The sequence below is a fragment of the Harmonia axyridis genome, chromosome 5 (assembly GCF_914767665.1).
Source record: "Harmonia axyridis chromosome 5, icHarAxyr1.1, whole genome shotgun sequence".
NCBI lineage: Eukaryota > Metazoa > Arthropoda > Insecta > Coleoptera > Coccinellidae > Harmonia > Harmonia axyridis.
This window is the reverse complement of record NC_059505.1, coordinates 25,065,780-25,089,008: the sequence shown is the minus strand read 5'-3', so window position 1 is coordinate 25,089,008 and position 23,229 is coordinate 25,065,780. Positions and strand designations below refer to the sequence as shown.

Below are 23,229 nucleotides of genomic sequence, written 5' to 3'. Positions count from 1 at the left end.
AAAACTATCTAGTTGCCATCGATATCCAACGAGGACTGGAGATGTTCTCGTTGTGCCGGCACATAGGACAACCAGGTTTGAACATTCACCTTTATTCCAGAGTATACGAATATACAATCATCTACCCACAAATATTAAAAATCTGAAACATATCCGTTTTAAAAATACCATAAAAAGTTTGCTATTTAGCAAGGGTTACTATTCAGTTTCTGAATATATGAGTGATTCCGAGTTGGTGTTGTGGACTTGTAATCACTAATTATTATCTAATTATTTGCTATTTCTTCTCTTTCTATTTTGTTGCTTTTCTTTGAATAATTTATATTTGACTTGTCCTATACTGTACTGTCTTAATGGATGAATAAAGTTTATTTATTTATTTATTTATTTATTTGTTATTTTTCTTATAAGTGTGGAAAATGATATTCTCCGCAAGAGACATCAGTTGACCGAACGACGAGAAGCGGAACAATATTTTTCCTACTAGCGTTTCGAAAGTATTACTTTCCAAACGCATTGCCTTTTGGAAAGTAGTACTTTTCCAAATTCGTGTGTAAAAAAGCTCCGCTATTCACTTTCCGCACGCATATGCATGCGGAAAGTGAATAGCAAAGAATGCGGCTGAGCGCACAAAAATATTATTTCTTATAACGTCATTCGGTATCAAGACGAAAACTCTCCGGGAAAGTGTTTCATTTACGCTAGTAGAAAAAATATTGTTCCTAACTAATGCGGAAAGTCCTTTTCCGCACTCGACAGCTTGACCGAACTGCAGTCTCTTGCGGAAATGTATCACTCTCCACACTTGTTAGGAAAATAACAATTTCCTACTAGTGTAAATGAAACACTTTGACGGAAATTTTCGTCTTGATTCCGACTGAAGTTATAAGAAATTATATATTTGTGAGCTCAGCCGAATAGAGAAACGTTTGAATTTTATGATTGGCGCATAGAGACATGCTAAAGTTTTATGATTGATGCCACTCTTTAATATTTGCGTGCGGAAAAAAACCTTGCTATTCACTTTCCGCATGCATGTGCGTGCGGAAAGTGTAAAGCAGGGCTTTTTTACGCACGAATTCGGAAAAGTAAAACTCACCAAACGTCAATGCTCGTGGAATATAATACTTTCGAAACACTAGTAGGAAAATAACTATTGTGAATCATTAGTTTGGTTTTCTGCAAAATGCAACTTTAATGCCATGATTTCATGGAATAAACCCATACCGTCAATGTTTCATCAACTCAGCATTCGAATATTTAAATAAATCATTGCTAAAAAAGCAAATGCACCTAAATGTTTATAGATCATCGATTCTTTCCTTTAAGAAGTTATTGTCTGATGTAGCATTCTAAAATAAATAATAAATTCGCAGTCGAATATTTAGATCAAATCGAGGATCGAATATATTTTTCATGTTTCAATTATATCTAACTGATTCAAATAGATGCAATGGAATATAATAACCAACATAAACAATAATGGATAGAAAGAGTTTGTAGATATTAAAAGTTTATACTCAAACTTTTGTATTGCCTTGTTATTGACCAGAATAAGGTTTTTGAGGATAGTCATTTTACATTAAGTGTCCTTTTTCTGAACTAAGAGAAAGTAACTCGTCCGATGAACTAAAAAATATTTTTTCTTGGAATGGAGTCGACTTGGGAACTTTCAGAAATTTACAAGAAAATGATCCATTTGAGAGGTAGATACCTGTATAAATATAGTTAGCTTTGAATGTTAATCGTAATAGCTAATTCCGAATGAAAGATTTAAATTTGCGACACTTAACTATAATACCTACTTTGGGGTGAAACTATTTCAAGTATTTTCATCAACGTATCAGATATTTGGGTATAAAGGATACTTATACTATATACCTAAAAATTTGATACGTTGATGAACGATGAAAACATGGAATTAAATAAGTATACTAAAAAGTGTTTAATTTCATGTTTGATATATTCAATTCTTTTCTTTCATTACTTTCTGATGAGTTGTTATAAATAATTGATAAAAACTATAAGTTATTCATTTTTCAGAAATCAAAAAGAACACTGACGATAAGTTGCAACTTTTGATTAATTTAACTTTTGATGTGATGAACTTTCCACCAATCAGACTATCTATTTTTTATGTTTTCTGCCAATATGCATTCGCTACTTGTTTGACCATTTACCATATACTGGACAAGTTTGATCAGATAACTCTTTTAAAATATGGTTCTTTTGGTGGCATTCAAGTATTCGTGAGTACCTATTAATAATTGTATTGTCTGTTTGGATAAGTTTTTTCCACATACTATAGTAATAACCTACTAAAGTTCTAATGTTTCTAATGTTTTGCTGAATAGCAAAACATTAGAAATCAGAATTAGAAAGGAAAATAGTTCGTAAATGCGGTTGACCGCAAAGACATTGAATTTTAGATTTTAGTTAGTGTTAAGAGACTAAGTGAAAAGAGACTCTGAACTGGCTAATGGAGATCCATGTATGGAATGGTTGGTGCTATTATCAGGAAGAATTTGTAAGAAGTTTAAACTAAAATCTTATCTGATCGTATTCTGATGATATTGGGTTCTCTAAATGAATACGCAACATCTTACATTGAAAATACAGTTCTAACTAGCTCTAAAAGCTATTTCTGCAAATAGCAGAATTATAATATAATATAATATAATTAGAATATAATTTATAATGAATAAACTATATACATTTCGCACCATTTGCATCTACTTTATCTTCTTTCTCCTTACGAAGCATATAAGTATAGGGCAGCAATATACGGCTATCGATTATTTTTTCACAAAATTATAGTTTTACCTCTTTTGTAATGATTTTTTTGTATTTTTTTTTCAGGAATATTTTAATAACATATCATTGCTTTATACATTGAACAAATCATCAATTCTTTGCGGGCCACCAAATGGGGAAATAACATCTCGCGAGTGTTGGAGTTGAAGGTTGGTGTACCGCAAGGCTCTATATTAGGGCCTATATTGTTCATACTCTATATGAACGACATTTATGACAACGTCGCAACCGAAAAAATAATTTGCTATGCGGACGATACTGGACTAATGAATAGATCAAAGTCAAGGGAAGATCTTGAAGACAGAACAGATAGGGCGATAATTTTTGCCAAAAACTGGTTCCAAGTAAACGGTCTACAAATGAATGAGGAGAAAACACAAAAGATAATTTTTCACAACAACACTCGTGATAGTTGTTCATTGACTTACCTTGGTCTTGAATTCCAGTCATCTCTTAGTTGGGGATTACACATAGATAACTTGTGTAAAAAATTGTCAACAACGATATTTATGATAAGGCGGGTGAAGCAGATATCAGATTTGGAGACGGCAAGACTCACATATTTTTCTAGTTTCTATAGTCAGGCCCTATATGGAATAATAATTTGGGGACAGTGCAGCGATGCTTCAAGAGTCCTGCTACAACAAAAGAAGGCCATTCGAGTACTTTTCAGTATGAAAAGTACAGAAAGCTGTCGGGAGGTATTTAAAAGGGAGGGCTTGCTCACCATAACATCTGCCTATATACTTGCCTCAGTGAACTATGTGCACCAACATCTGAAGCAGTATCCAGCGGGCTCAAATTACCATGAATATAACACTCGAGGAAAAAGCTCACTGGTGATACCTCACTCCAGGATAAAGAGGACCCAACAAGGTCCAAACTACACTGCGGTTAAACTTTACAAATAGACTCCCTCAAGAATTTAAAACGCTTCCATTCGCTCAATTTAAAGGGAAGGTGAAAAATTTGTTACTCAAGGAAACAATTTACGACTTGAGGGAATTTTTTATCTTGTAATGTAATGAAATAGTTTGTATAAAATACGTCCTATGTTATATACATATTTGTAAATTTCTGCTGTTGTGACTTACCATGTAATATTGATGGTGCATTTTTATGCTTGTATCTCTACATGTCATAAATAAATAGTAAAATAGTAAATCTCACATCAGTATTCTGTGCAACTGCCTTGTGTGAGTATTTCAGGGGTAAATATATTAGTCGCCGTTGTGACCTCATTGTTATCATGCAAACGAACTAGCTTTAACTAATCTTTTTTATCTTGCAAAGCATTGTAGCATCCTCTGACTTCTTTCTTTAGGTCTTTCAAAGGAGCATGTTCCTCCTGCTGTCTTTTCTAATAGTAGTAATAGTACCGACACCAGAGCCGTATCTAGGTACAATTGCGCCTGTGGCAATATGTTAGACAGCGCCTCCCATTTTCGATGATTTTTTTTTCACCCATTATATTTTCTTATAATATTTTTTTATTCATAATTTGAGTCATATGCTTTCGTTGAAGTTTTAAAATAATAACCAATATTATACAGGGTGTATATGATATAGTTGCGAAAAAATTCGGGGAGAAATTACTTGTCGAAAAATAGGGTGGGTTTTTCATATAAACTTTTTCTTTTGCGCCTCCATCTCCTTAGCTGTAGCCCCCTAAAGATGGCTCCCGAAAAGTAGCTTTCAATTTGTGGAAAGTTTATAACTGTTGTTTTTTTTTGTTTCATTCATTTTATATTTGTACCATTTCTCGATAAAATCATCGTTTTGACATCCGCCTATTGGATAAATTTGAGGTCGAAAATAATTCCAACCTCCACAACTCAGACGTATTATTTTTTGATGTTTTTTTTTTCGAAAACTGTTAATAAAAGCAAAAATTACAAGAGACCTCAGTTAAGAATAGATTAGTCTATCCAAAATTAATTTCTCATTGTAAAATATGAATAAAGAAAAACTTATCGCGAAACAAGTTTGGAGGGTGTCTTTTTCTACCCCTTGGAATCATAGAGAAACACCACCAACAATTTTTTCGAATGCCTTCTCGCTCGCATGAAATGTCAGCTCAACTTTATTTTTGTGAATTTTTTGGTTTTCAAGAGAAAAATGATGTCAAAACGATATTTTTTTGAGAACTGTTACAAATATAAAATGAATGTAACAAAAAACATTTATCAACTTTTCACAAATTAAAAACTACTTTTTCCACTAAGCGGGAGAGAAAAAGAAGCCGCCGCACTTCAAAAATAGATGGTACCGTTTGTCGAAGAAATACCGACAAGTTTGATAAAGCGCAAAAAACTCGTTAAAATAGGGGTAATAACACATGTCGAAGCTCAACCCTAATATTTATGATCTGAATGCGGCACCTTTGAACATACCGACGCTCAACAGATATATTTATGACTAGATTACGGCACGCTTGAACATAGCCATATTATATAATATATTATATTATTTCTTCCCTTAAACTAAAGTTTTGTTGATCTTGAGATCATTTTGGGCAAATTCTATGGAAGGCTAGCAATATTTTAAATGTTTCCAGATTTCTCGGCATCGCTCGTTGCGAGGCGTATATAGGTATAACATGAAAACCAAATTGTGATCTTTCGAATTATTTCGCCTGGAGCTCCAATATTTTTTTCTTTTGATATTTTTGGGCGCCCCTGTGGTCCTTGCGCCCGTGGCAAGTGCCACCTTTGCCACGCCCTAGATACGGTACTGACCGACACAGTTTATTTCTTCATTTCTCAATCGGGAAATCAATGGCAGTTATGTGAAGAAATTGTCCCTGAAGATAAAAATCCAACGTGAAGCTTATCTGTCACTGAGCCGCTTAGGCAGTGGCGACGCCAGCTTTCAAAAACAGGGGTGGCCAAGGGGGGCAGCGGATTTTTTTTTTTGGGGGGGCCAAAGAAAAGCGGAATTATAGTTCTGCTATTGGTGAACCCCCCTGCGCCCTTTCCCCTAGTATCGCCACTGTGCTTAGGTGATGAGGTGCCTTGATTTTATCGCCACTACCAGTGTATGTAGAAAATTTGACTACATATCCATTATGTGTCGCAAAAATTTGTAACTATAGTGTATGGGTTTTCCCCTAATGAATTGCTTCATTTAATGGTGACCGCAGTAAGTTTCCATGGCTTTGTCAACTGAGAAATATCCTCCTAAGGGCTGCATGTAAAGGGTGTTTTTTTTAGAGCTATAGAACTTTAAATTGCAATAAAACAACGATGGATTCTTCGATTGACATGAATTTTATTTATCCGCAAGATAATCTTGTGGCATTACATTTTAAATATAATTTCTGGCATATGAACGCCACGGCTAGCTCGGATGTAGTCCAATCTGGACGTCCAATTTTCGATTACTTTTTCCAACATTTGTGGCCGTATATCGGCCATAACACGGCGAATGTTGTCTTCTAAATGGTCAAGGGTTTATGGCTTATCCGCATAGACCAATGACTTTACATAGCCCCACAGAAAGTAGTCTAGCGGTGTTAAATGAGGCGAATTCACAAGTCCAAAACATGAAATTGGGTGGTCACCAAGCGTGTCTTTCAATAAATCGATTGTGGCACGAGCTGTGTGACATGTTGCGCCGTCTTGTTGAAACCACAGCTCCTGGACATCATGGTTGTTCAATTCAGGAATGAAAAAGTTAGTAATCATGGCTCTATACCGATCACCATTGACTGTAACGTTCTGGCCATCATCGTTTTTGAAGAACTACGGCCCAATGATTCCACCAACCTATAAAACGCACCAAACAGTCAGTTTTTCTGGATGTAACGGTGTTTCGACATACACTTTAGGATAAGCTTCACTCCAAATGCGGCAGTTTTGTTTGTGGACGTAGTCATTCAACCAGAAGTGCGCTTCATCACTAATGGACCTAGTGCGCGATACGTATTCCGCACAGAACCATTATTTTTTAAATAAAATTGCACTATTTGCAAGCGTTGTTCAGGCGTGAGTCTATTTATGATGAATTGCCAAACCAAACTGAGAGTAAATCACTTGACAGCTGTTAAATCGGTAGCCATCTTGAACAGTAATGCCAACTTAAAGTTATATACCTCGAAAAAAAAAACACCCCATATATGTACCAAACGCAGTTTAAAAGTTCTTTTTTTCTATTATAGTTTAGGTTACAAACTAAATTTTTTGTGTTACAAATAGTTTCTAAAGAAGAACTATTGGAAGCAAAAGGAACATATGAAATTTTTGAAAAAGTGGGTGCTAAATTCGCAGTTTAAAGGTGCTGTTTTTCTATTATAGTTTAGGTTACAAACAAAATTTTTTGTGTTACAAATAGTTACCAACGAAGTACTATCAGAAGCCAAAAGAAAAATATAGAATTTTTGAAGAAGTGGGTGCTTATTTGGCAGTTTAGGGCTGCTTATTTTCTTTCATAGTTTAGGTTACAATCGAAATTTGTTGTGTCACAAATAGTTTCTAAAGAAGTATTATCGGAAGCAGAAGAAAAATATAAATCGCTCGTTTAAAACTACAACGTGTCACAATGGCATAACTCGGTTTTGAGTTATTACCACCATTTTATTCACCGTACTCGAATCTATTTAGTGCAAAAACGTGGTATAATTTAAGCCAATACTGACAAAAGTGTGAGGAAAAGAGAGGGCATGTCACGTTGTAGCGCTGTCTCGTTCGGCAGCTAAGCTTATTTCCACACCGCGCCACCTCAGTGCGACAGTGCAGTGCACATGAGCAGTTGCTCGAGATTTAAGACAACAACGTGTCACGACCTGCATGACACCTTTTTGTAGTAAAGGTAAGTTATTTTATTACTTATTTATTTTATTCTATAATGTGTTACACTTTTTATGTCGCATTTTAGCATTAATAGAATAATTGATCGTACTTGTTCATCACTTTAATAACACGTTGTTACTTTGAAAATGACGAAAATAAAATTGGTTAGTGTTAGCATGTCACGTTGTATGTAATTAACTTTTATACTTATTTAAATTCACACAGCGTTTATAACAGGATGTCGCGGTACATCTTTGAAATGTTGTTATTGAATGAAGAAATTCATCATCTTGTCACATTGTTTATAATAATATTTTACTAATAAAGCTTTTTTTTTCTTTCAAGATGGGGTCACGATCAAGAAGAATATTAGAAATGGCGAACGAAAATTATCATCAAGATGAGGAAACTCTAGCAAAGCGTCGGCGTAGTAATTCTTCTAGCAGCTCCAGCTCACCTAGAAGCTCAGGTGAGGAATCTTTCATCGAATATAGCGACGATTCCGTTAGAGACCCGAATTTCACTGTCAACAAAGTAATAGAAGAAAGTTCAGATGATGAAGAAGCTTACACCTTGACAACTCTGACTACAGTACCTCTAAACGAATTATCACAAGACTTAATAGATAGTGCAGGCATAGAAAATTGTGTTTCCAGTTATATAGACCAACTCATAGGTACATCTGAGGATCCTATTATTGCGGATTTAATATGCGATCAGGAAGAAAATAAAAACACACCACAGGATGACGCTCGTGAAGACGCCGTGGCCAAGAATATTGAAATTAAAACAAATGAAATTACTCCGACAAAGAAGGGGAAGAAGAAACAAAGACGAGAAGAAAAGTGGAAGAAAAATATCGCGAAAGAACTAAGAAACACCGGTAAATCCTACACTTCCATCAGGACTGAGAAAGTTGTGCCAGAACGTCAAATGAAGGAGCCTTGCAAAGATAACTGTTCATTTAAATGTCAAATCAACTTTACCATAGAACAGCGAAAACAATTAAATGAAGATTACTGGAATTTGGGTAGTATTGAAAAACAATGGACGTTTCTTGCCAACTCTACCGAAGTTATCGTTCCCAAAGTTCGATGTGTGAAAATAGACTCTGAGGGTAACCAGATTCCATCCAAGCGTGAACATGTCAATGCATACTTTTTTATGTCATCAGGTAAAAAAATTAGAGTGTGTAAGTTATTTTTTAAAAATACATTGGCCATCAACAACCGTCCTATAGAGACAGCCCTGAAGAAAAAAAATAACAACACAAATATTGCTACAATGAAGGATAAGCGTGGATCCCATGGAAAGCAACCAAAAATTAATGAGGATTTGAAGGCTGGCGTATTATCCTTTATTAACGCTATACCTAAAATAGAATCGCATTACACCCGAGCTAATACGACCAAACAGTACATTGATGGTAGCAAATCGGTAGCTGATCTGCATAGAGATTACGTTGAACTATGTAAATCTAATAATGCTCCTTACACGAGTTATGCCATTTTCTATCGCATTTTCAATCAGGACTTTAATATATCGTTCTTTACGCCCAAAAAGGACCTTTGTGATACTTGCGAAGCTTACAAAAATAGCTCCGATGAAGAAAAAATACTTATGAAGGAATCCTATGATACACACATTCGAGAGAAACAACTTTCCCGAATCGAAAAGGAAAATGACAAGAAGAAAACTGATACAGTGGTTGCTGTTTATGATCTGCAGGCCGTATTTCAATGCCCGAAAGGAGAAATATCCGTATTTTATTATAAATCTAAATTAAATGTTCTGAACCTAACAATCTATGACATACAGCAAAACCTGGTTGAAAGCTTTGTTTGGGACGAATCCAATGCGAATAGAGGAGTGAATGAAATAGGAACTTGTGTCTTTAACTATCTACAAAAGGTTTGCGGAGCTGGTAAGGATTTAGACATCATTTTTTATTCAGATAATTGCCCTGGCCAGCAAAAAAATAAATTCATGGTCGCTATGTACTTATTTGCGGTACAAAAATTTCCAAACTTAAAATCTATCACACATAAGTTTCTCATTAAAGGGCACACACAGAATGAAGGTGATTCTGCACATTCACAAATTGAAAGGCAGGTGAAAAGACAATTGAGAAGTGGACCCATGTACACTCCAGATGCCTTTATAGGTGCAATAAAAGCTTCTAGAAAGAAAAGCTCTCCTATTCACGTTACAGAAATATGTTATTCAGATATTTATGATTGGAAGGATGTCTGTAGTCAAATGAGTTTGGCTATCAACAAAGATGAGAACAACAAGTCTGTTAAATTGGCAGGTCTTAAAGTTATCATGGTTCAAAAGTCTGAACCACGAGCTATTTATTTCAAAACATCGTATGAAGAAACAGAATTTCAGAAAGCGGTTGTGATAAGAAGGAAGAAGGATATAGACGTAGAGGTTAAAAGGGCTTATACTAATAAGCCGGGATTGACTGACAGCAAAAAAAGAGACCTTTTAGATTTGGTTAACAAGAAAATGATACCGTCGTATTATAGGACATTTTTCGAAGCACTTTAATTCGTTTATAGAAATTTTAATTTTGTTATTATTTTTGGGAGTTTGAAAATTTGAGATTTAGATATCTAATCTTTATGCTAAGTACTTAATAAAATAGGAATTGATGCAAGACAACATCATGCATATTTTCAAAATAAGATTACCTACCTACTTCTAAAGTTAATTTTGACACTGATACTGTGATAAAGAGAAGTGAGATTAATATTAGTGCCTAGTTCTGTTCCTCAAAAAAGGTTGATTGTGATATTTCTTTTTCCTAGATCTGTTATAAATTCTTAAATAGTAAATATACCTAAGTTATTATGGTTGTTGTAAAAGAAGTACCTACCTAATTATAAGTATAAACTATGTACCGAAGCTGCCTTTATAAACATGTTTTATAATTAAGTAAGTGTTATAAAAATAGTTAACGTTACCCTAAGTCAAGCAACTTGTGATACTTTAGCAGTACATTTCGATTGAAACCTTTGTTTTGTTACAAATTTTGTTGTATACGATATTATCTATATTTCTTTAATTCATAATACCAGTTCAAATTATAATTATTAGAAGTAAGATTGTCTAGACTGATAATTAAGGTTTCAATTCAGGTACAAAAAACGCTATTTACTTATTTTTGTTATATCTGTTTGCTTAAGACTGATTATAAAACTTGTAAGTTCCACTTCAAAAATAATGTTTTTTTTTTCAATAAATACTCTTATTATAATTTCAACACAGTGTTATTATTCTGTACCACATTCTGAAATATCTTTATTTTATTACCTACAACGTGATATACCCCTATGTCAGTCAGTATGTTCATTATTTTCATAGGAAGAACGTGACATGAAGGGACTTTTTTGTTTAAACTATAGTTTCATAAAAAATATATGCATAAATCAATGAAATTTTCGCTGACATTGATAGTTCATTAGTGAAATTTGAAATGGGAATAAAAATCTTTTTTGTTGCTATCTTACTTTAAAAGTTATAAGAATATAAAAGTTTCAAAGTCATTTTCTCAAAATTCCAGTTTTTCGTTGTGCCACGTTGTAGTTTTAAATGAGCGAAATGTTTTGAATAAGTGGGTGCTAACTTCGCAGCTAGGGGGTGCTGTTTTTCTATTATAGTTTAGGTTATAAACGAAATTTCTTGTGTTACAAATAATTACTAACGAAGTACTATCAGAAGCCAAAAGAAAAATATAGAAGAAGTGGGTGCTTATTTGGCAGTTTAGGGCTGCTATTTTTCTTTTATAGTTCAGGTTACAAACAATTTTTTGCATTGCTAACGAAGTTTTATTCAAATCACAAGAAAAATATAAAATTTTTGAAAAAGTGGGTGCTAACTCCGAATTTCAGGGGTTTTAGTTTTCTAATATAGGTTAGGTTACAAACAAAAATTTTTGTGTTGCAAACAGTTACTAATGATGAACTTTCAAACTGATTTTTTTTTATTGAATAAATATTAGAAAAATCAAAAAAATCGTAAATAAGCACCCCAGCGGAATGCGATATTTTTCTACCAGTGAAGTGAGTATCTTGAAGCATAGTATATACTATGCTTGAAGTACAAATGAAAATTTTGGTGTTACAAATACTTACGAATGCAAAAACTAATTCTTCATTTTCGAAAATGTGAGTGCTAACTTCACATAATCGATGTTTAGACGAATTAAATCGTCCCACGTCTGCATGCACCAATTTTTGAAATTATCTTTGGAATCGAAAACTTGTTGTCTGGAGCTTCAATGATGAAATTTTGATAATGTTTCTGCAATTAAAACTTAGGATCTTTTGGTAATAAGGTTTCCAACCGATTGTTGTTAATTAGTTCGAGTCAAGTAGTTGTTTCTCAATGTCAAGTCAAGTATTTATTCATCAAGTATGTACTTGAAATTTATCAAGCTACTTGATTGTTAGCAGTTTTATTGTGTACTGTCACATCAATGAAAAAAATGATTAAATGAGATACCTAATACCTCATCAAAATGCATATTGTTTGATGTTGCCATGATTAAACTAATCGAACTATACATATAAGGCTAATGGAGGCAAGTTCAAGTGCAGTTCCATTGGAAAATTATAGCATCAGCGATGGAAACCTGTGACTATAATTTCAACTCCAAACAATGAAAGTTCAGATGGAAGCATTTCTTAATGAAATCTATAGATAATATGAGAGTCAAAGGGTCTGAAGAAAAACCTGACAATTTCAGATATTTCGAGGAAATAGACGAAATATTTCCTGATAGACTCGATGTTGCACCAGTCACATTGGCATCGCCTTTCCAAAGGTAGTTTATCATTTTGCAAAATTTATTGTATGAAAGCAGAGTACATTGCTGAATCATAGCTCAATTATAACTATTATTTCAGGGAGTTCATTACATATCATCAACTTCAAGAGAAGTTGATGAGCAACCGAGTGGAAAAAAAATAAAACTAAGCAAAAAAATTTTACAAGAGAAATAAAAAAAGGGAAAAAACCCGCAACAATTGCCTCGAGAAGATAATTTCCCTTCAGAAAGAATTTCTAGCAGAATTGTAGAACCTAGTGGTCTCTTTAGATTAAAAAAAAATAAAATAACCGTTTTTTTTACCTGTTATGAAATGAACTGTGATATTATATTTTCAAGACTCTATTGTTGTTACATGTTTTTTTCGTATTTTTTATACCATATCTTTTCATACAAAGTTAATAATAATAGTTCATTATTTGTTATTCTATGTAATATTTGTAAACTTCATTATACACTCCTTCAAATGAAAATGTTTCGTGTTACAGAGTACCTAGATATTTCATTCTTCCTAAGATGAATTCTATAAAACAATAAAAATTTAATGATTTGAATTTTCTGTCTGCAAACAAATATTACGAGCAATAATATATCTTCTTATTGTTTCTGCTTTATCAGTGGTATTTTCAACTATTTTTTTCATCTGAAGAAAGAACCTTGTTCAATAATTCAAGATTTGCTCAGAGAGTGGTACGTGGGCTGCGAGGTGGGCTGCGTGATATAGCTTCTTCATTATGTTGTCTGACTGACCTTTCTGCAATCTTTTCTTCTGATATATTTTCATAAGAGCTGGCAATTTCTCTTACTTTTGTTATATTATACATTTACGATAGCAACAAATCAAGGTATAAAATAATGTTACCATATCATGTACATTTGTGTACAAGTATAATTCAACCTATACATTTGTTCACTTGTCAGTGTCAGTTACTGTACGATGAGTGTTGAGTAAACACCTGCGTATATACCTACCAGAGGTAGGCTACTGATGTGAATTAGAGCGTTTCTTACAGGAAGAGAATTTTACGTGCGTGTGTCTGACGGTATCTCGCATCCGCGTCCTTTCATCAGTGGTGTCCTCAAGGGTCGGTCCTTGGACCGATCCTCTTTCTGTTATACACAGCGGATCTCCTGCAGTTTTCCTGTTTCCAGTTCGCAAATGACAACAAGTTTTTCAATAACTCAGATAATTCATCCATTTTACAACGTGATCTGGATGTGATCTCCCAATGGTGTCAGGACTAGCTGGTTCCGCTGCACTTGAATAAGTGTACTGTGCTACACATAGAAAAAAAACAAAAAATCCTCACACCAAGATAGCGAACAGGACGAAGAGGGTTTCCTACATGATCTCAAAGGCCTTTTACAGTTGTGATCCCGAAGTATGTTGTAAAAGTTACAAATCTTATGTGAGACCTATTCTGGAATTCGCGGGACCAGTGTGGTGTCCTTACCTCAAGGTTGATATGGATAATATGGAGGAGCTTCAAAGATCTGTTACCCGTCTCCCATATGGACCCAATTGCCCATGTTATAACGAATGTCTCAAAATAATCGGCTTGACCACTTTTAAGGACCGACGCGAGAGAGGATACCTGATAGTGACCTACAGAGCTCTGCATGGCAAGTTTAGTAATGATTTGTCCTCTTTGTTTCCACTTTCCACTCAACACTGGCAATTTGTGGGGTCATTGCTACAAACTACATAAGGAATAGTTCAGGATCACCCTTCATCAGATTTTTCTACCTAATCGACAAGTGTATTTCACTTGTTTCTAAACATACTTTTTAGGTATCAATAAATAATATCAATGGACATGAATGGAACTTTTGATGCCATTAATTTCCTCGAATAATTGAAATCGGACAAATGTTCCCATAATATTTTTTTTTTTATTGAAATTACATGACCTTTCATATTGCAAAGCTTGTAGGTGAGCTAATGAATAACCTTGAATTTCTGATATTCATTCTAAATGAAATATTTTTGGGAAAATTGGAATTAGGAATCGGTAACATTTTTTCGGTGCTCTAATTTACTTTCGTTGAGCTAAGAGGGAAAGAGCATCTTTCAGAATCGAATAAGAGATACGAAAATTGATATTTTCAGAAAAAAATGAAAGAGAAATTTCGATTACTTAAAACTTAAGCTTAACAAATCAAAAGTTCATGTCAAATTTATAAATGTGCTTAGATTTCCAAATGTAAAATCTAAAATAACTGTCAGTTCTGTTTTTGGATTTGGATCAATCTAAAGAATAGAGGTCCGAAATCAGCCTTGAGTTTTCTTCTAGTTCCAATAATGCTTTCCCTAGACAACGAAACTGGTCCAACCTTTAAACTTGTTATTTCCATTATATTCTATTCATGGCTGACAAAAAAAGTCTATATACGTAATCACATTCGTATCAATATAAAATGATTATTCATTTACTTAAACAGAGAATTATTTTTTAGGTATTGATTAACTTGGGATCTATCGTCTTCATGGCGAACTATTTTTATGAATATCTGAAGGGGTATAAAGCATTCATCATGCCCTTGGAATTATTTGACGATATAACCTTTAAAAAAGTGGTCTTCATCATTAACATGATAAAAATCATATGTTCTTTGAACATGGTCCTCGCTACTATAGCAGCTCTTGGATTTATTTCAGCACCGAAGTATTTCAACGAAAAGACATATTTATTAGTATGGATTTTCGAAAACTTTCCAACTCATTCGAATATAATGGCTAAATTTGTCCACTGGACGAGTTTACCAGTTGCTCTTGTTTTGGCTGGTACTTCTTTGGTTTGGACCTACGCAGGCATGAATGGAGTTTTTCAAGTAGCTTTGCTCAAAAGAATGATTGCAACAATAACGACATCGACTATACAACACAAGTACAGACGAGATTCGCCACTGTATCAAGAAACTACCAAGCAGAAAATGATAATATGTATAATGACACACGAGATCTTGGTCAGGTAAGTCTTTTCTCAATTCAAGCTAATGGTAATCGAAATAACAATTGTTGAATCTACTTCTTGATACGACTGCCTCCGCCTGACCCAGGGTGGTTGAAACGGTGCATAGGGTCGATTGTAACATTCAAAAATAAAGATTATTATGTTGTTATTGATGTAGCATTTATTTAAAATCACAGCTCCACATTAGCATTAGTGTCATTTTTAAATTCAAAAGAGAAAAAATTCTTGCAGAAAAACTCTTTCAAATAACAAAAATATCGAAAAACTCAACCTTACATTAGCTTCAGTCTTATTTTTGAAGTTGAAATAGGAAAAATTCTCAAAAAAGTCTTTTTCTCCGATTGACAGCAAATGTTGATTTTGCAAACACATATCATTCAGAAAAGTATTACTTTTCTTGCCTAGGCAGCAAAGTGATTAATAATTATTCTCAATACCGATAAAACATTCGACATTTTCTAACAATCAATATTTTTTGCCATCCTCCTTATTTCTAGAGGATTAAGTACTTCTAAGTCGCTATCACTGTCTATAATGTAAATATACAGGGTGTAACTAATTAAGTGTAAAACATTTAAGGAGGTGATTCCTCATCGAAAAAAAGATAGGGTCTTTCATATAAAGAAATTTCATTGGAGCATCCCTTGTTAAGATACAGCCCTTTAAACGGGGTACATAAAATTTGTAAAACAATTTTTTTCACAAGCACTAAACGAGTTACAACATTGAAATTGACCTGACGTTTTCTACTACCGAAAAGACCCTTAGCCAGTTATTTATTTGGTTTACCCCATGGTTGTGAGGGGTGGAAAACGCAACCGCTAAAATTTATTTCCAATGTAACTTTTTGTCTTATTATTCGTTAACCATTTGAAAATTTATTTCCGATAGCCTGTTTCATTCTAAACAAAAAATGTCTCTTGTATGTTTTGCTCAAAATGAACCAGTTCGCAGCAAGAAATTATTTCACGAACAACTACAGAGATACATCGTCATCATAACTGCGAAAATACGAAACTAATCTATCTATTAGGTCGCTATTAGCGTTTTCAACCCTTTACAACCTTGGGGTAAACCAAATAAATGACTGGCTAAGGGTCTTTTTGGTAGTAGAAAACGTCAGGTTAATTTCAATATTGTAACTTTTTCTGTGAAAAAAATTTTTATACAAATTTTATGTACCCCCTTTAAGGGGCTCTATCTTAACAAGGGATGCTCCAATGAAGTTTCTTTATATAAAAGATCCTATCTTTTTTTCGATGAGGAATTACCTCCCTAAATGTTTTACACTTATTTAGTTACACCCTGTATATCCGATATTTTTCAAAAAACTGTCAGATATTTCATAAGTGGTCAAACTATAATTATCACGGACATAGACATTTCCATAGCAAACAACCATTCCTACAATTGCGATTTCTATCAAATTTCGTTTTAATTTATCACGCCAGGAAAAATAAAAAGATTGTAGGAATTGTAATAATTTGCAAATACAATATCCTACATGTATCATTATAAACAATCGAAGAAAAAATTATAAAATTTACTCGGCAGCAAAGTAGATTGACTGCCTTGGATCCGTCAATTTTCCACCGTTTTATTGATAACTTCTAACTTTTCTTCTATTTGTTCAATTTCCAGTTCAGTATTAATACTTTCTTCACGTTGTTCCTTCAATTTGTTATCATATTTATCTTCAAATTAAAAAACCTCATTCTCCATTTCTGTTTTGATCTCCCATTTTCCCTGTAATTTTTTAAAGCCTTCCTGATGTAATGTCTTTCTTCATCAATCTTCTCGTTAGTTTTTTCAATTTTTGTTCAATTATTTTTGATTTGTTCTTTTGTGTTCTGTTTTGTTCATCTCTTCCCTTATTTTGTTCATCTATTTTCTTAATTTGTTCATCTATCTTAACCATAAATTGTGAAATCATCTAATTTGTAATAATTATAGTCACTTTAGTCACCCCCAATTGAAAATTTTCTTTTATGACCTGTACTATAAATAACAACAAGCTAATGGTTACAGGTGTTAGGATACAAATGATATAATTTGTATTTGAAAACATATTTTGAAAGTGTTTCTATTATTGATCTCATTTTTTTTTTCAGATATCAAAATATCGCATGTGATTTATTCGAAGCTCCAATGATGATGTTTGCCATGGGTAGTGTGGTGTTGGGAGGAGCTTTGATGATAGAATTTCTTAGTGTATGTAAATGTTTATATATCAAATGATAATGTTCGATATAGTAAAATCTTCCTTTCCAATGGAGGAAATTGAGGAAAATAAGATCCTTAGTAAACAAAAAATTTTTGGTAATATTGTTTACGGAAATTAATTTGCACATCAAACATTCACTCATATTCCTATCTAGTCCAGTAGATATGTACGTTTTACCTGGAAAAAAATCCGAACTTAATGAAACTTCTAGAGGTGTGCTGTAGGATGACTCTGTCAAGGTATCCAAAACGAGGACCCTGTGCTAACTTCAGGAGGGAGGAATAAAATCAACATTTTCGGACTATTTTCCTCATAACTTCTAACCAAATTGGTTGTCTACCAGAACGTTCAGTTTCATAGTTGAAGAGAATTAAATTACCTATAATTTTGTAACAATAAACTTTTTTCTAAACCTAATATTAACCGAGTTACAGCCGTTAATATTGAAATTCTATGCGGTGCACGCGCACTTATATATTTTACCTAAGCCCTTAGTTCTTAGTTAAAAGTTGGCCAACTTTCTAGTGCTGGTGTTAATTCTTAGTTCTTACGTAACGTGCATAATCGCCCTCATTGATTTGTTAGCGTTCAATCCTTAGTTCTTAGGTTTAGTCTTAGTTCTTAGAAATGGTGCATAAACCCTCTATTATAGTGGCCTTCCGAACGATGCACGGTTTCTTCAGTGTGGACCTTCGGCCCTGTTCATTTTGAACCGGAATAACCTTCGAGGCCACGAATTCTAATTTGCCAAGGAATCATTCCTCACTACCTGTCTAATGAACTTCTGGTCCAACCGAATTTTCGAAGCCTGGAATCGCCTTCCCGATGAGGTGGTGAATTCAGTGAACGCGTTCAAGAACTCATACCATAGACTAAAGTGCTTTTGTTTGGACATTTTTCTTTCTACAGACTTATAACATGCCTTCCATCAATATACAAAATCATCACATCATGTTCAACAGGCCAATTGAAAAGTCCTCGGTCTACCATAGTGAAACACATTTTTTTGGCAAAATTCGATTTTATTATTCAACATAGTTGCCTTCGAGGGAGACATAGTGATAATACCGATCTTCCAACTTTTCGATACCATTTTTGTAGAACGATTTGTCTTTCGCTCCAAAATAGGCCTAAGTTTCGATTACTTCTTCATTGGGGCTAAATTTCTTTCCAGCGCGCATTCTTTTGAGGTCTGAGAATAGCAGAAGCAATTCGAAGCCCAATTCATGCAATTTTGCCATTGTTTTCATTGATTTGTGATACGGCGCATTGTCTTGATGAGCAGCCTTTTTTTCCTCTTTAAATTCACAACCTCCGTTTCAATTTTACCGATTTTTTCATTAATTTCCAGGGATATTTTCTACATAAGAGATGAAATCAAACGAGACTGAAATTCTTCCTTCAAAATTGTTTCTGCAATTTGTTCCGATACAGTTTTGCGTATTTCATCGATCTCGTTTCTCAATAGTGCCATTTTTGCAGCTTAGAATAAGAATAATGTAAATTATTACGCCAATAATGTGAATAGTTGATGTACAATTTACTCCAATTGAACAATAATAGAGCTCGTTCAACAATGCTGAACAACGATTCAATTTGATTCATTTTTCACTAGAAAAATTTAATAAGTCGAGGAGCAAGCAGCACCTCAAGTCTTTCTCTTGCGCAGACATCGACGTATATATTCGCACTGAAAATGTGATCTCGAAAATTTGTTGTATAGGTCTGTTTCTTGCAAAAAATAAGTGACGATTTAGAAAGGAAAACATTGATAAAAAACCCACAAAAACTGTTGATATTGAAAAATTTCGGCATAGTGAATAAGTTCATGCAAAACTTTTGAATCTTATAGTATAATTACTTATTAAAGGATTATAAAATATTTTTCTATATTTCAGAATCAAGCACTAGATTTGGGAGATCAGTATACAATATACATTGGAATAGTATGTTTTGCAATGGCCGGAGGGATTTCAGCAATGCTGTATCTCATAATTGGTCAAGTTTTAAAGGATGAGGTTATTGCATTTATAATTATTGTTTTTATCATTGATTTTTTGCACTTCACTTAGGATGTATAGACTCATATAAAATCATAAAGATTATATTCGGTACCAATCAATTCTTGATTTTTTAAGGCTTTCTTTCATTTCTCTTTATAATCAAGATATAAAACTTTCTATTTTCTACGTCCGTGCAAACAACAAACTTTCATTCGATAATTTCCAATAACAAAGTTACTCTTTTTTGCAATAGTACAAAAAACTCCACTTTTTCGTTCTGTAATATTATAGTCATGGGATAGATGAAAGTTCAAATCGACGTTTCTCGTTTATTTGTGAATCACATAAATTGTATTTTTCACGATAAAATGAAGTTTGAGGAATTGTTTCTAACTTAGCAATTCCTACTTATATAAAAACTGTGATAGTAATCTCAATTATCGAATATTTTGCTGTTAAATTATGATTTGAACCTAAAAATGAATATTATTGCACTTGTTGCATAAGGAACTACTAAATTACAACATTTTTAGTCAGAAGCTTGCAACTACCAACTGAGGCAACTCCCTTGGTACGACATGAACTCAGAGAATATGAAAATTTATTCTTTTTTCCTGCTCAAAACTGAAAGATGCGTATCTCTTTCAAACAGCCTTATTCAATTAGATTGCATACTACTTATGAGGGTAAGTATTTCAACTCCAAGTTATATATAATAACTGACAAGGAAACTGCAACACCCAGAAGGAGCTGTTTAAATTTCAATTTTTTTTTTGGTAGAACATAGATAGTATAGCAAGGAGTGAAGGTTTTTTCATGTAAACAATTTTTTTTTATTTGAATATTGTAGTCGTTTTTTGCAAGTTTTTTTTTAATTCGCAACAAACCAGCTGTTCGAGGAGATCCAAAGTCGATGTTTGGTTGTTTTTAAAATGCCAAGACTACGTGTACGCGGAATTTATCGCCAACTAAGTGAATTTGAAATTATTGATCTACGGGAGGCGGGATTGTCATTTCGAGAAATCACTAAGGCCCAGTTTCACCAAACAGCACTTGATCCCAGATTGATTAAACTCCGCTTGTTACTAAAGCAGGCTTAACAGTGTTTTCTTTTTCACCATGCATCAACCCGTCCGAAGATGATCGCGATTGACCAAATCGCGATTGAATAGTCAAACCATTTGGCAACGTTGTGAACAAGAAGTTATATAGTGTTCTGTATCGTATTACCAGTGATGACCACCATTGGCGCTAGGTGTCAGGTGTCATTCATTCATAACTCATAACACTTCAAAACATTTGTCATCTTGTAAACAAAAACAAAGTTAATTTTTGCCGAAAATGTCGAGTGATGTGCTTCGAAATGTCGGAAACTTGCAGAAGTTAAAAAGAAATTATCCCATTTCACAAAACCACACATTCTGGAAAAAAAACTATATTAGTAATTTTATTAACTTATTTATTTTTATTAACAAGTTTAACTGCTTCTTAAATAATATTTCAATCAAACATATCAATAAATTATTCTTTGCAATAAATTTCATAAAACACAAAAACAAAGTTTACGTGTATTTTAAATGGGAAATATTGAGCCTATACATATAGTCATATTTTGATAAAATTGACCCAAAAATTAGAAATTTCCGGAAAAATAATTACATAGACAAGAGTTCCATACTGATAAATAATTATTAATCTCAACTTGAAAGGTTATAATCCTCCGAAAATGGCCGATTAGTGCTAAATCGCGATTGGCCGATTAAATGGCGCTTTGGAATGTGGTGAAACGCTACATTACATTAATCGTGATCTAAGGCCTCACTTAAGAACCAAGTCAAGATTAAAGCGTTTGGTGAAACTGGGCCTAAGCGTATACGAACAGAAATCTAACTAGGTACTGCCATGAGATGTTGTCAAGCGTGGTTTGATAATGCCCAACCTCAGTTTAAAGTTGAGCGTCATGTACATGTATGTATGGCATGGGGTGCTATTTCACATTCAAATAGGTCTTTATTCGAGGTAAAATGAAAGCGCTGCATTACATTCAAGAAATAGTGGAGCCATCAATTCTCCCTTACCTTAACCGACTCGAGAATAAAATATTTCAGCAAGATAATGCCCGACCTCATGTTGCCAGAGTTAGTTTATACTTTTTCGAAGCGACCCATGTGAATTTTTTGCCATGGCCGCCCAGATCCCCCGATCTTTCGCCCATAGAGCATGTTTGGGACATCATGAGTAGTGATTGGAAATTTACCCCACCTTCACGGACTTTGGCGGCTCTGAGACAAGAAGAAATAGACCATCTAATTGCATCAATGCCGAGACGTGTTGGGGAGTGTATAGATAATCGCGGTGGACAAACATATTATTAACAAATTTATCAAAAAAAAATGTTAAACCTTTTGTTTTTTCCCCAAATTTCAATCATTTACTCCTTGCTATCCTATTATCTCTGTTTTACTAAAAAAATTTAAAATTTAAACAGTTCCTTCTGGGTGTTGCAGTTTCCTTGTCAGTTAGTATATTTGAACTTTGAGTCATCATATGCCAATATTTCAATTTAGTTCAAGATTTAAAAAAAGTTATTTTGGATTTCGAAGTCATCTATCCATTGGGAATAAAAAATATTGAATTATTTTCAATTTTCAGAACTTCAGAGAAGATTATATAAAAAAATATTCTAATAAATATTGAATTTCATTGAATCACTGAATTTTTTTCAGATCATCAAAGCTTTATACTCAATAGCTACACTTCTTGCACAGTTTGTTGCTTCGAATTATTCGGCCTAAAAGATGTGGAAGAAGTCTGGGAAAATCTGCTAAACGATGAAGCTCTTCATTGACAATTTCCTTTTCAGATGTAATCGCAGATGAATGGATCTTCAATCAGTTTTTTTATTTAGTTGATGCTTAAAGGTTGAATAGGATAATTATATTCATTTGATTATTATTTTGTTGTATTCTTCCATTATATTATATTCTTCCATTAGATTATATTCTTATTTCCATTTTTTTCACCTTTATATGCAATGATGCAGTTTTCTTTATGTATTCAGTACCTAGTTAATAATAGTATGTTCCGAGTACTAGCCAAATGTGGCAAGCACGGGGGGTAGATAATAATAATAATATAATAATAAAGTTTATTCGAGAACTTCAACAAATAAACATAGTTTATCACAGAGGTAATATATACTGAAAGAGTATATTAAGCTGTACGTGATACTAAATTAATTTCACATTCTAAAACTGTTCTGCAAATAAAGGAAACAGAATTTATAAAATCCAAAAAAGTACAAGTAAAGAATTAGATGCTTCGAACCCAGATACTACCATCCACCACCATATGAAAGGACTCGAAATACAGGAAGTCTCATTCGGTATTCTATGCCAATGCCAGGATTTTGTTGATATGAAGGACTATACTAACTGTAATTTGAATAAATAATAGTATATTCAAAAACAAGTTGCAGAATGGGCTCCTATTCCAACACGAATGCGAAATTCGAAAACGAGCGACGAAGGAGCGAGTTTTCCAACGCATGAGTGTTGGAATTGCCTTCTGCAACAAGTATTAGACGATA

At 33.6% G+C, this 23,229-nt stretch overlaps 2 protein-coding genes across 3 annotated transcripts; both read left to right on the top strand.

Annotated features, from left to right (window-relative positions):
* Positions 1 to 7,508: 7,508 nt before the first annotated feature.
* LOC123680511 lies at positions 7,509 to 10,848 on the top strand. The gene is made up of 2 exons (XM_045618447.1): positions 7,509 to 7,623; positions 7,950 to 10,848. Exon 2 carries the CDS (start codon positions 7,950 to 7,952, stop codon positions 10,155 to 10,157), a length of 2,208 nt encoding a protein of 735 aa, XP_045474403.1. The 5' UTR covers positions 7,509 to 7,623; the 3' UTR covers positions 10,158 to 10,848.
* A 3,972-nt stretch (positions 10,849 to 14,820) lies between these two features.
* LOC123680302 lies at positions 14,821 to 22,595 on the top strand. Of its 2 annotated transcripts, XM_045618127.1 has the most exons (5): positions 14,821 to 15,410; positions 17,525 to 17,624; positions 19,536 to 19,655; positions 20,174 to 20,326; positions 22,367 to 22,595. In XM_045618127.1, exons 1-5 carry the CDS (start codon positions 14,926 to 14,928, stop codon positions 22,433 to 22,435), a joined length of 927 nt encoding a protein of 308 aa, XP_045474083.1. In that variant the 5' UTR covers positions 14,821 to 14,925; the 3' UTR covers positions 22,436 to 22,595. The 2 variants fall into 2 exon arrangements, with proteins under 2 accessions (XP_045474083.1, XP_045474084.1); XM_045618128.1 differs by lacking the exon at positions 19,536 to 19,655.
* The last annotated feature ends 634 nt before the right edge of the window (positions 22,596 to 23,229 follow it).

What these genes read in the sequence shown, in the direction of transcription:
- LOC123680302 (XM_045618127.1), top strand. Translation starts at nt 14,926, where the DNA reads ATGGCGAACTATTTTTATGAATATCTGAAGGGGTATAAAGCATTCATC. An exon ending in GTCAAGTTTTAAAGGATGAG is followed by an intron (nt 19,656 to 20,173) that starts GTTATTGCATTT and finishes CAACATTTTTAG; the next exon opens with TCAGAAGCTTGCAACTACCA. An exon ending in ATTGCATACTACTTATGAGG is followed by an intron (nt 20,327 to 22,366) that starts GTAAGTATTTCA and finishes AATTTTTTTCAG; the next exon opens with ATCATCAAAGCTTTATACTC.
- LOC123680511 (XM_045618447.1), top strand. Translation starts at nt 7,950, where the DNA reads ATGGGGTCACGATCAAGAAGAATATTAGAAATGGCGAACGAAAATTAT.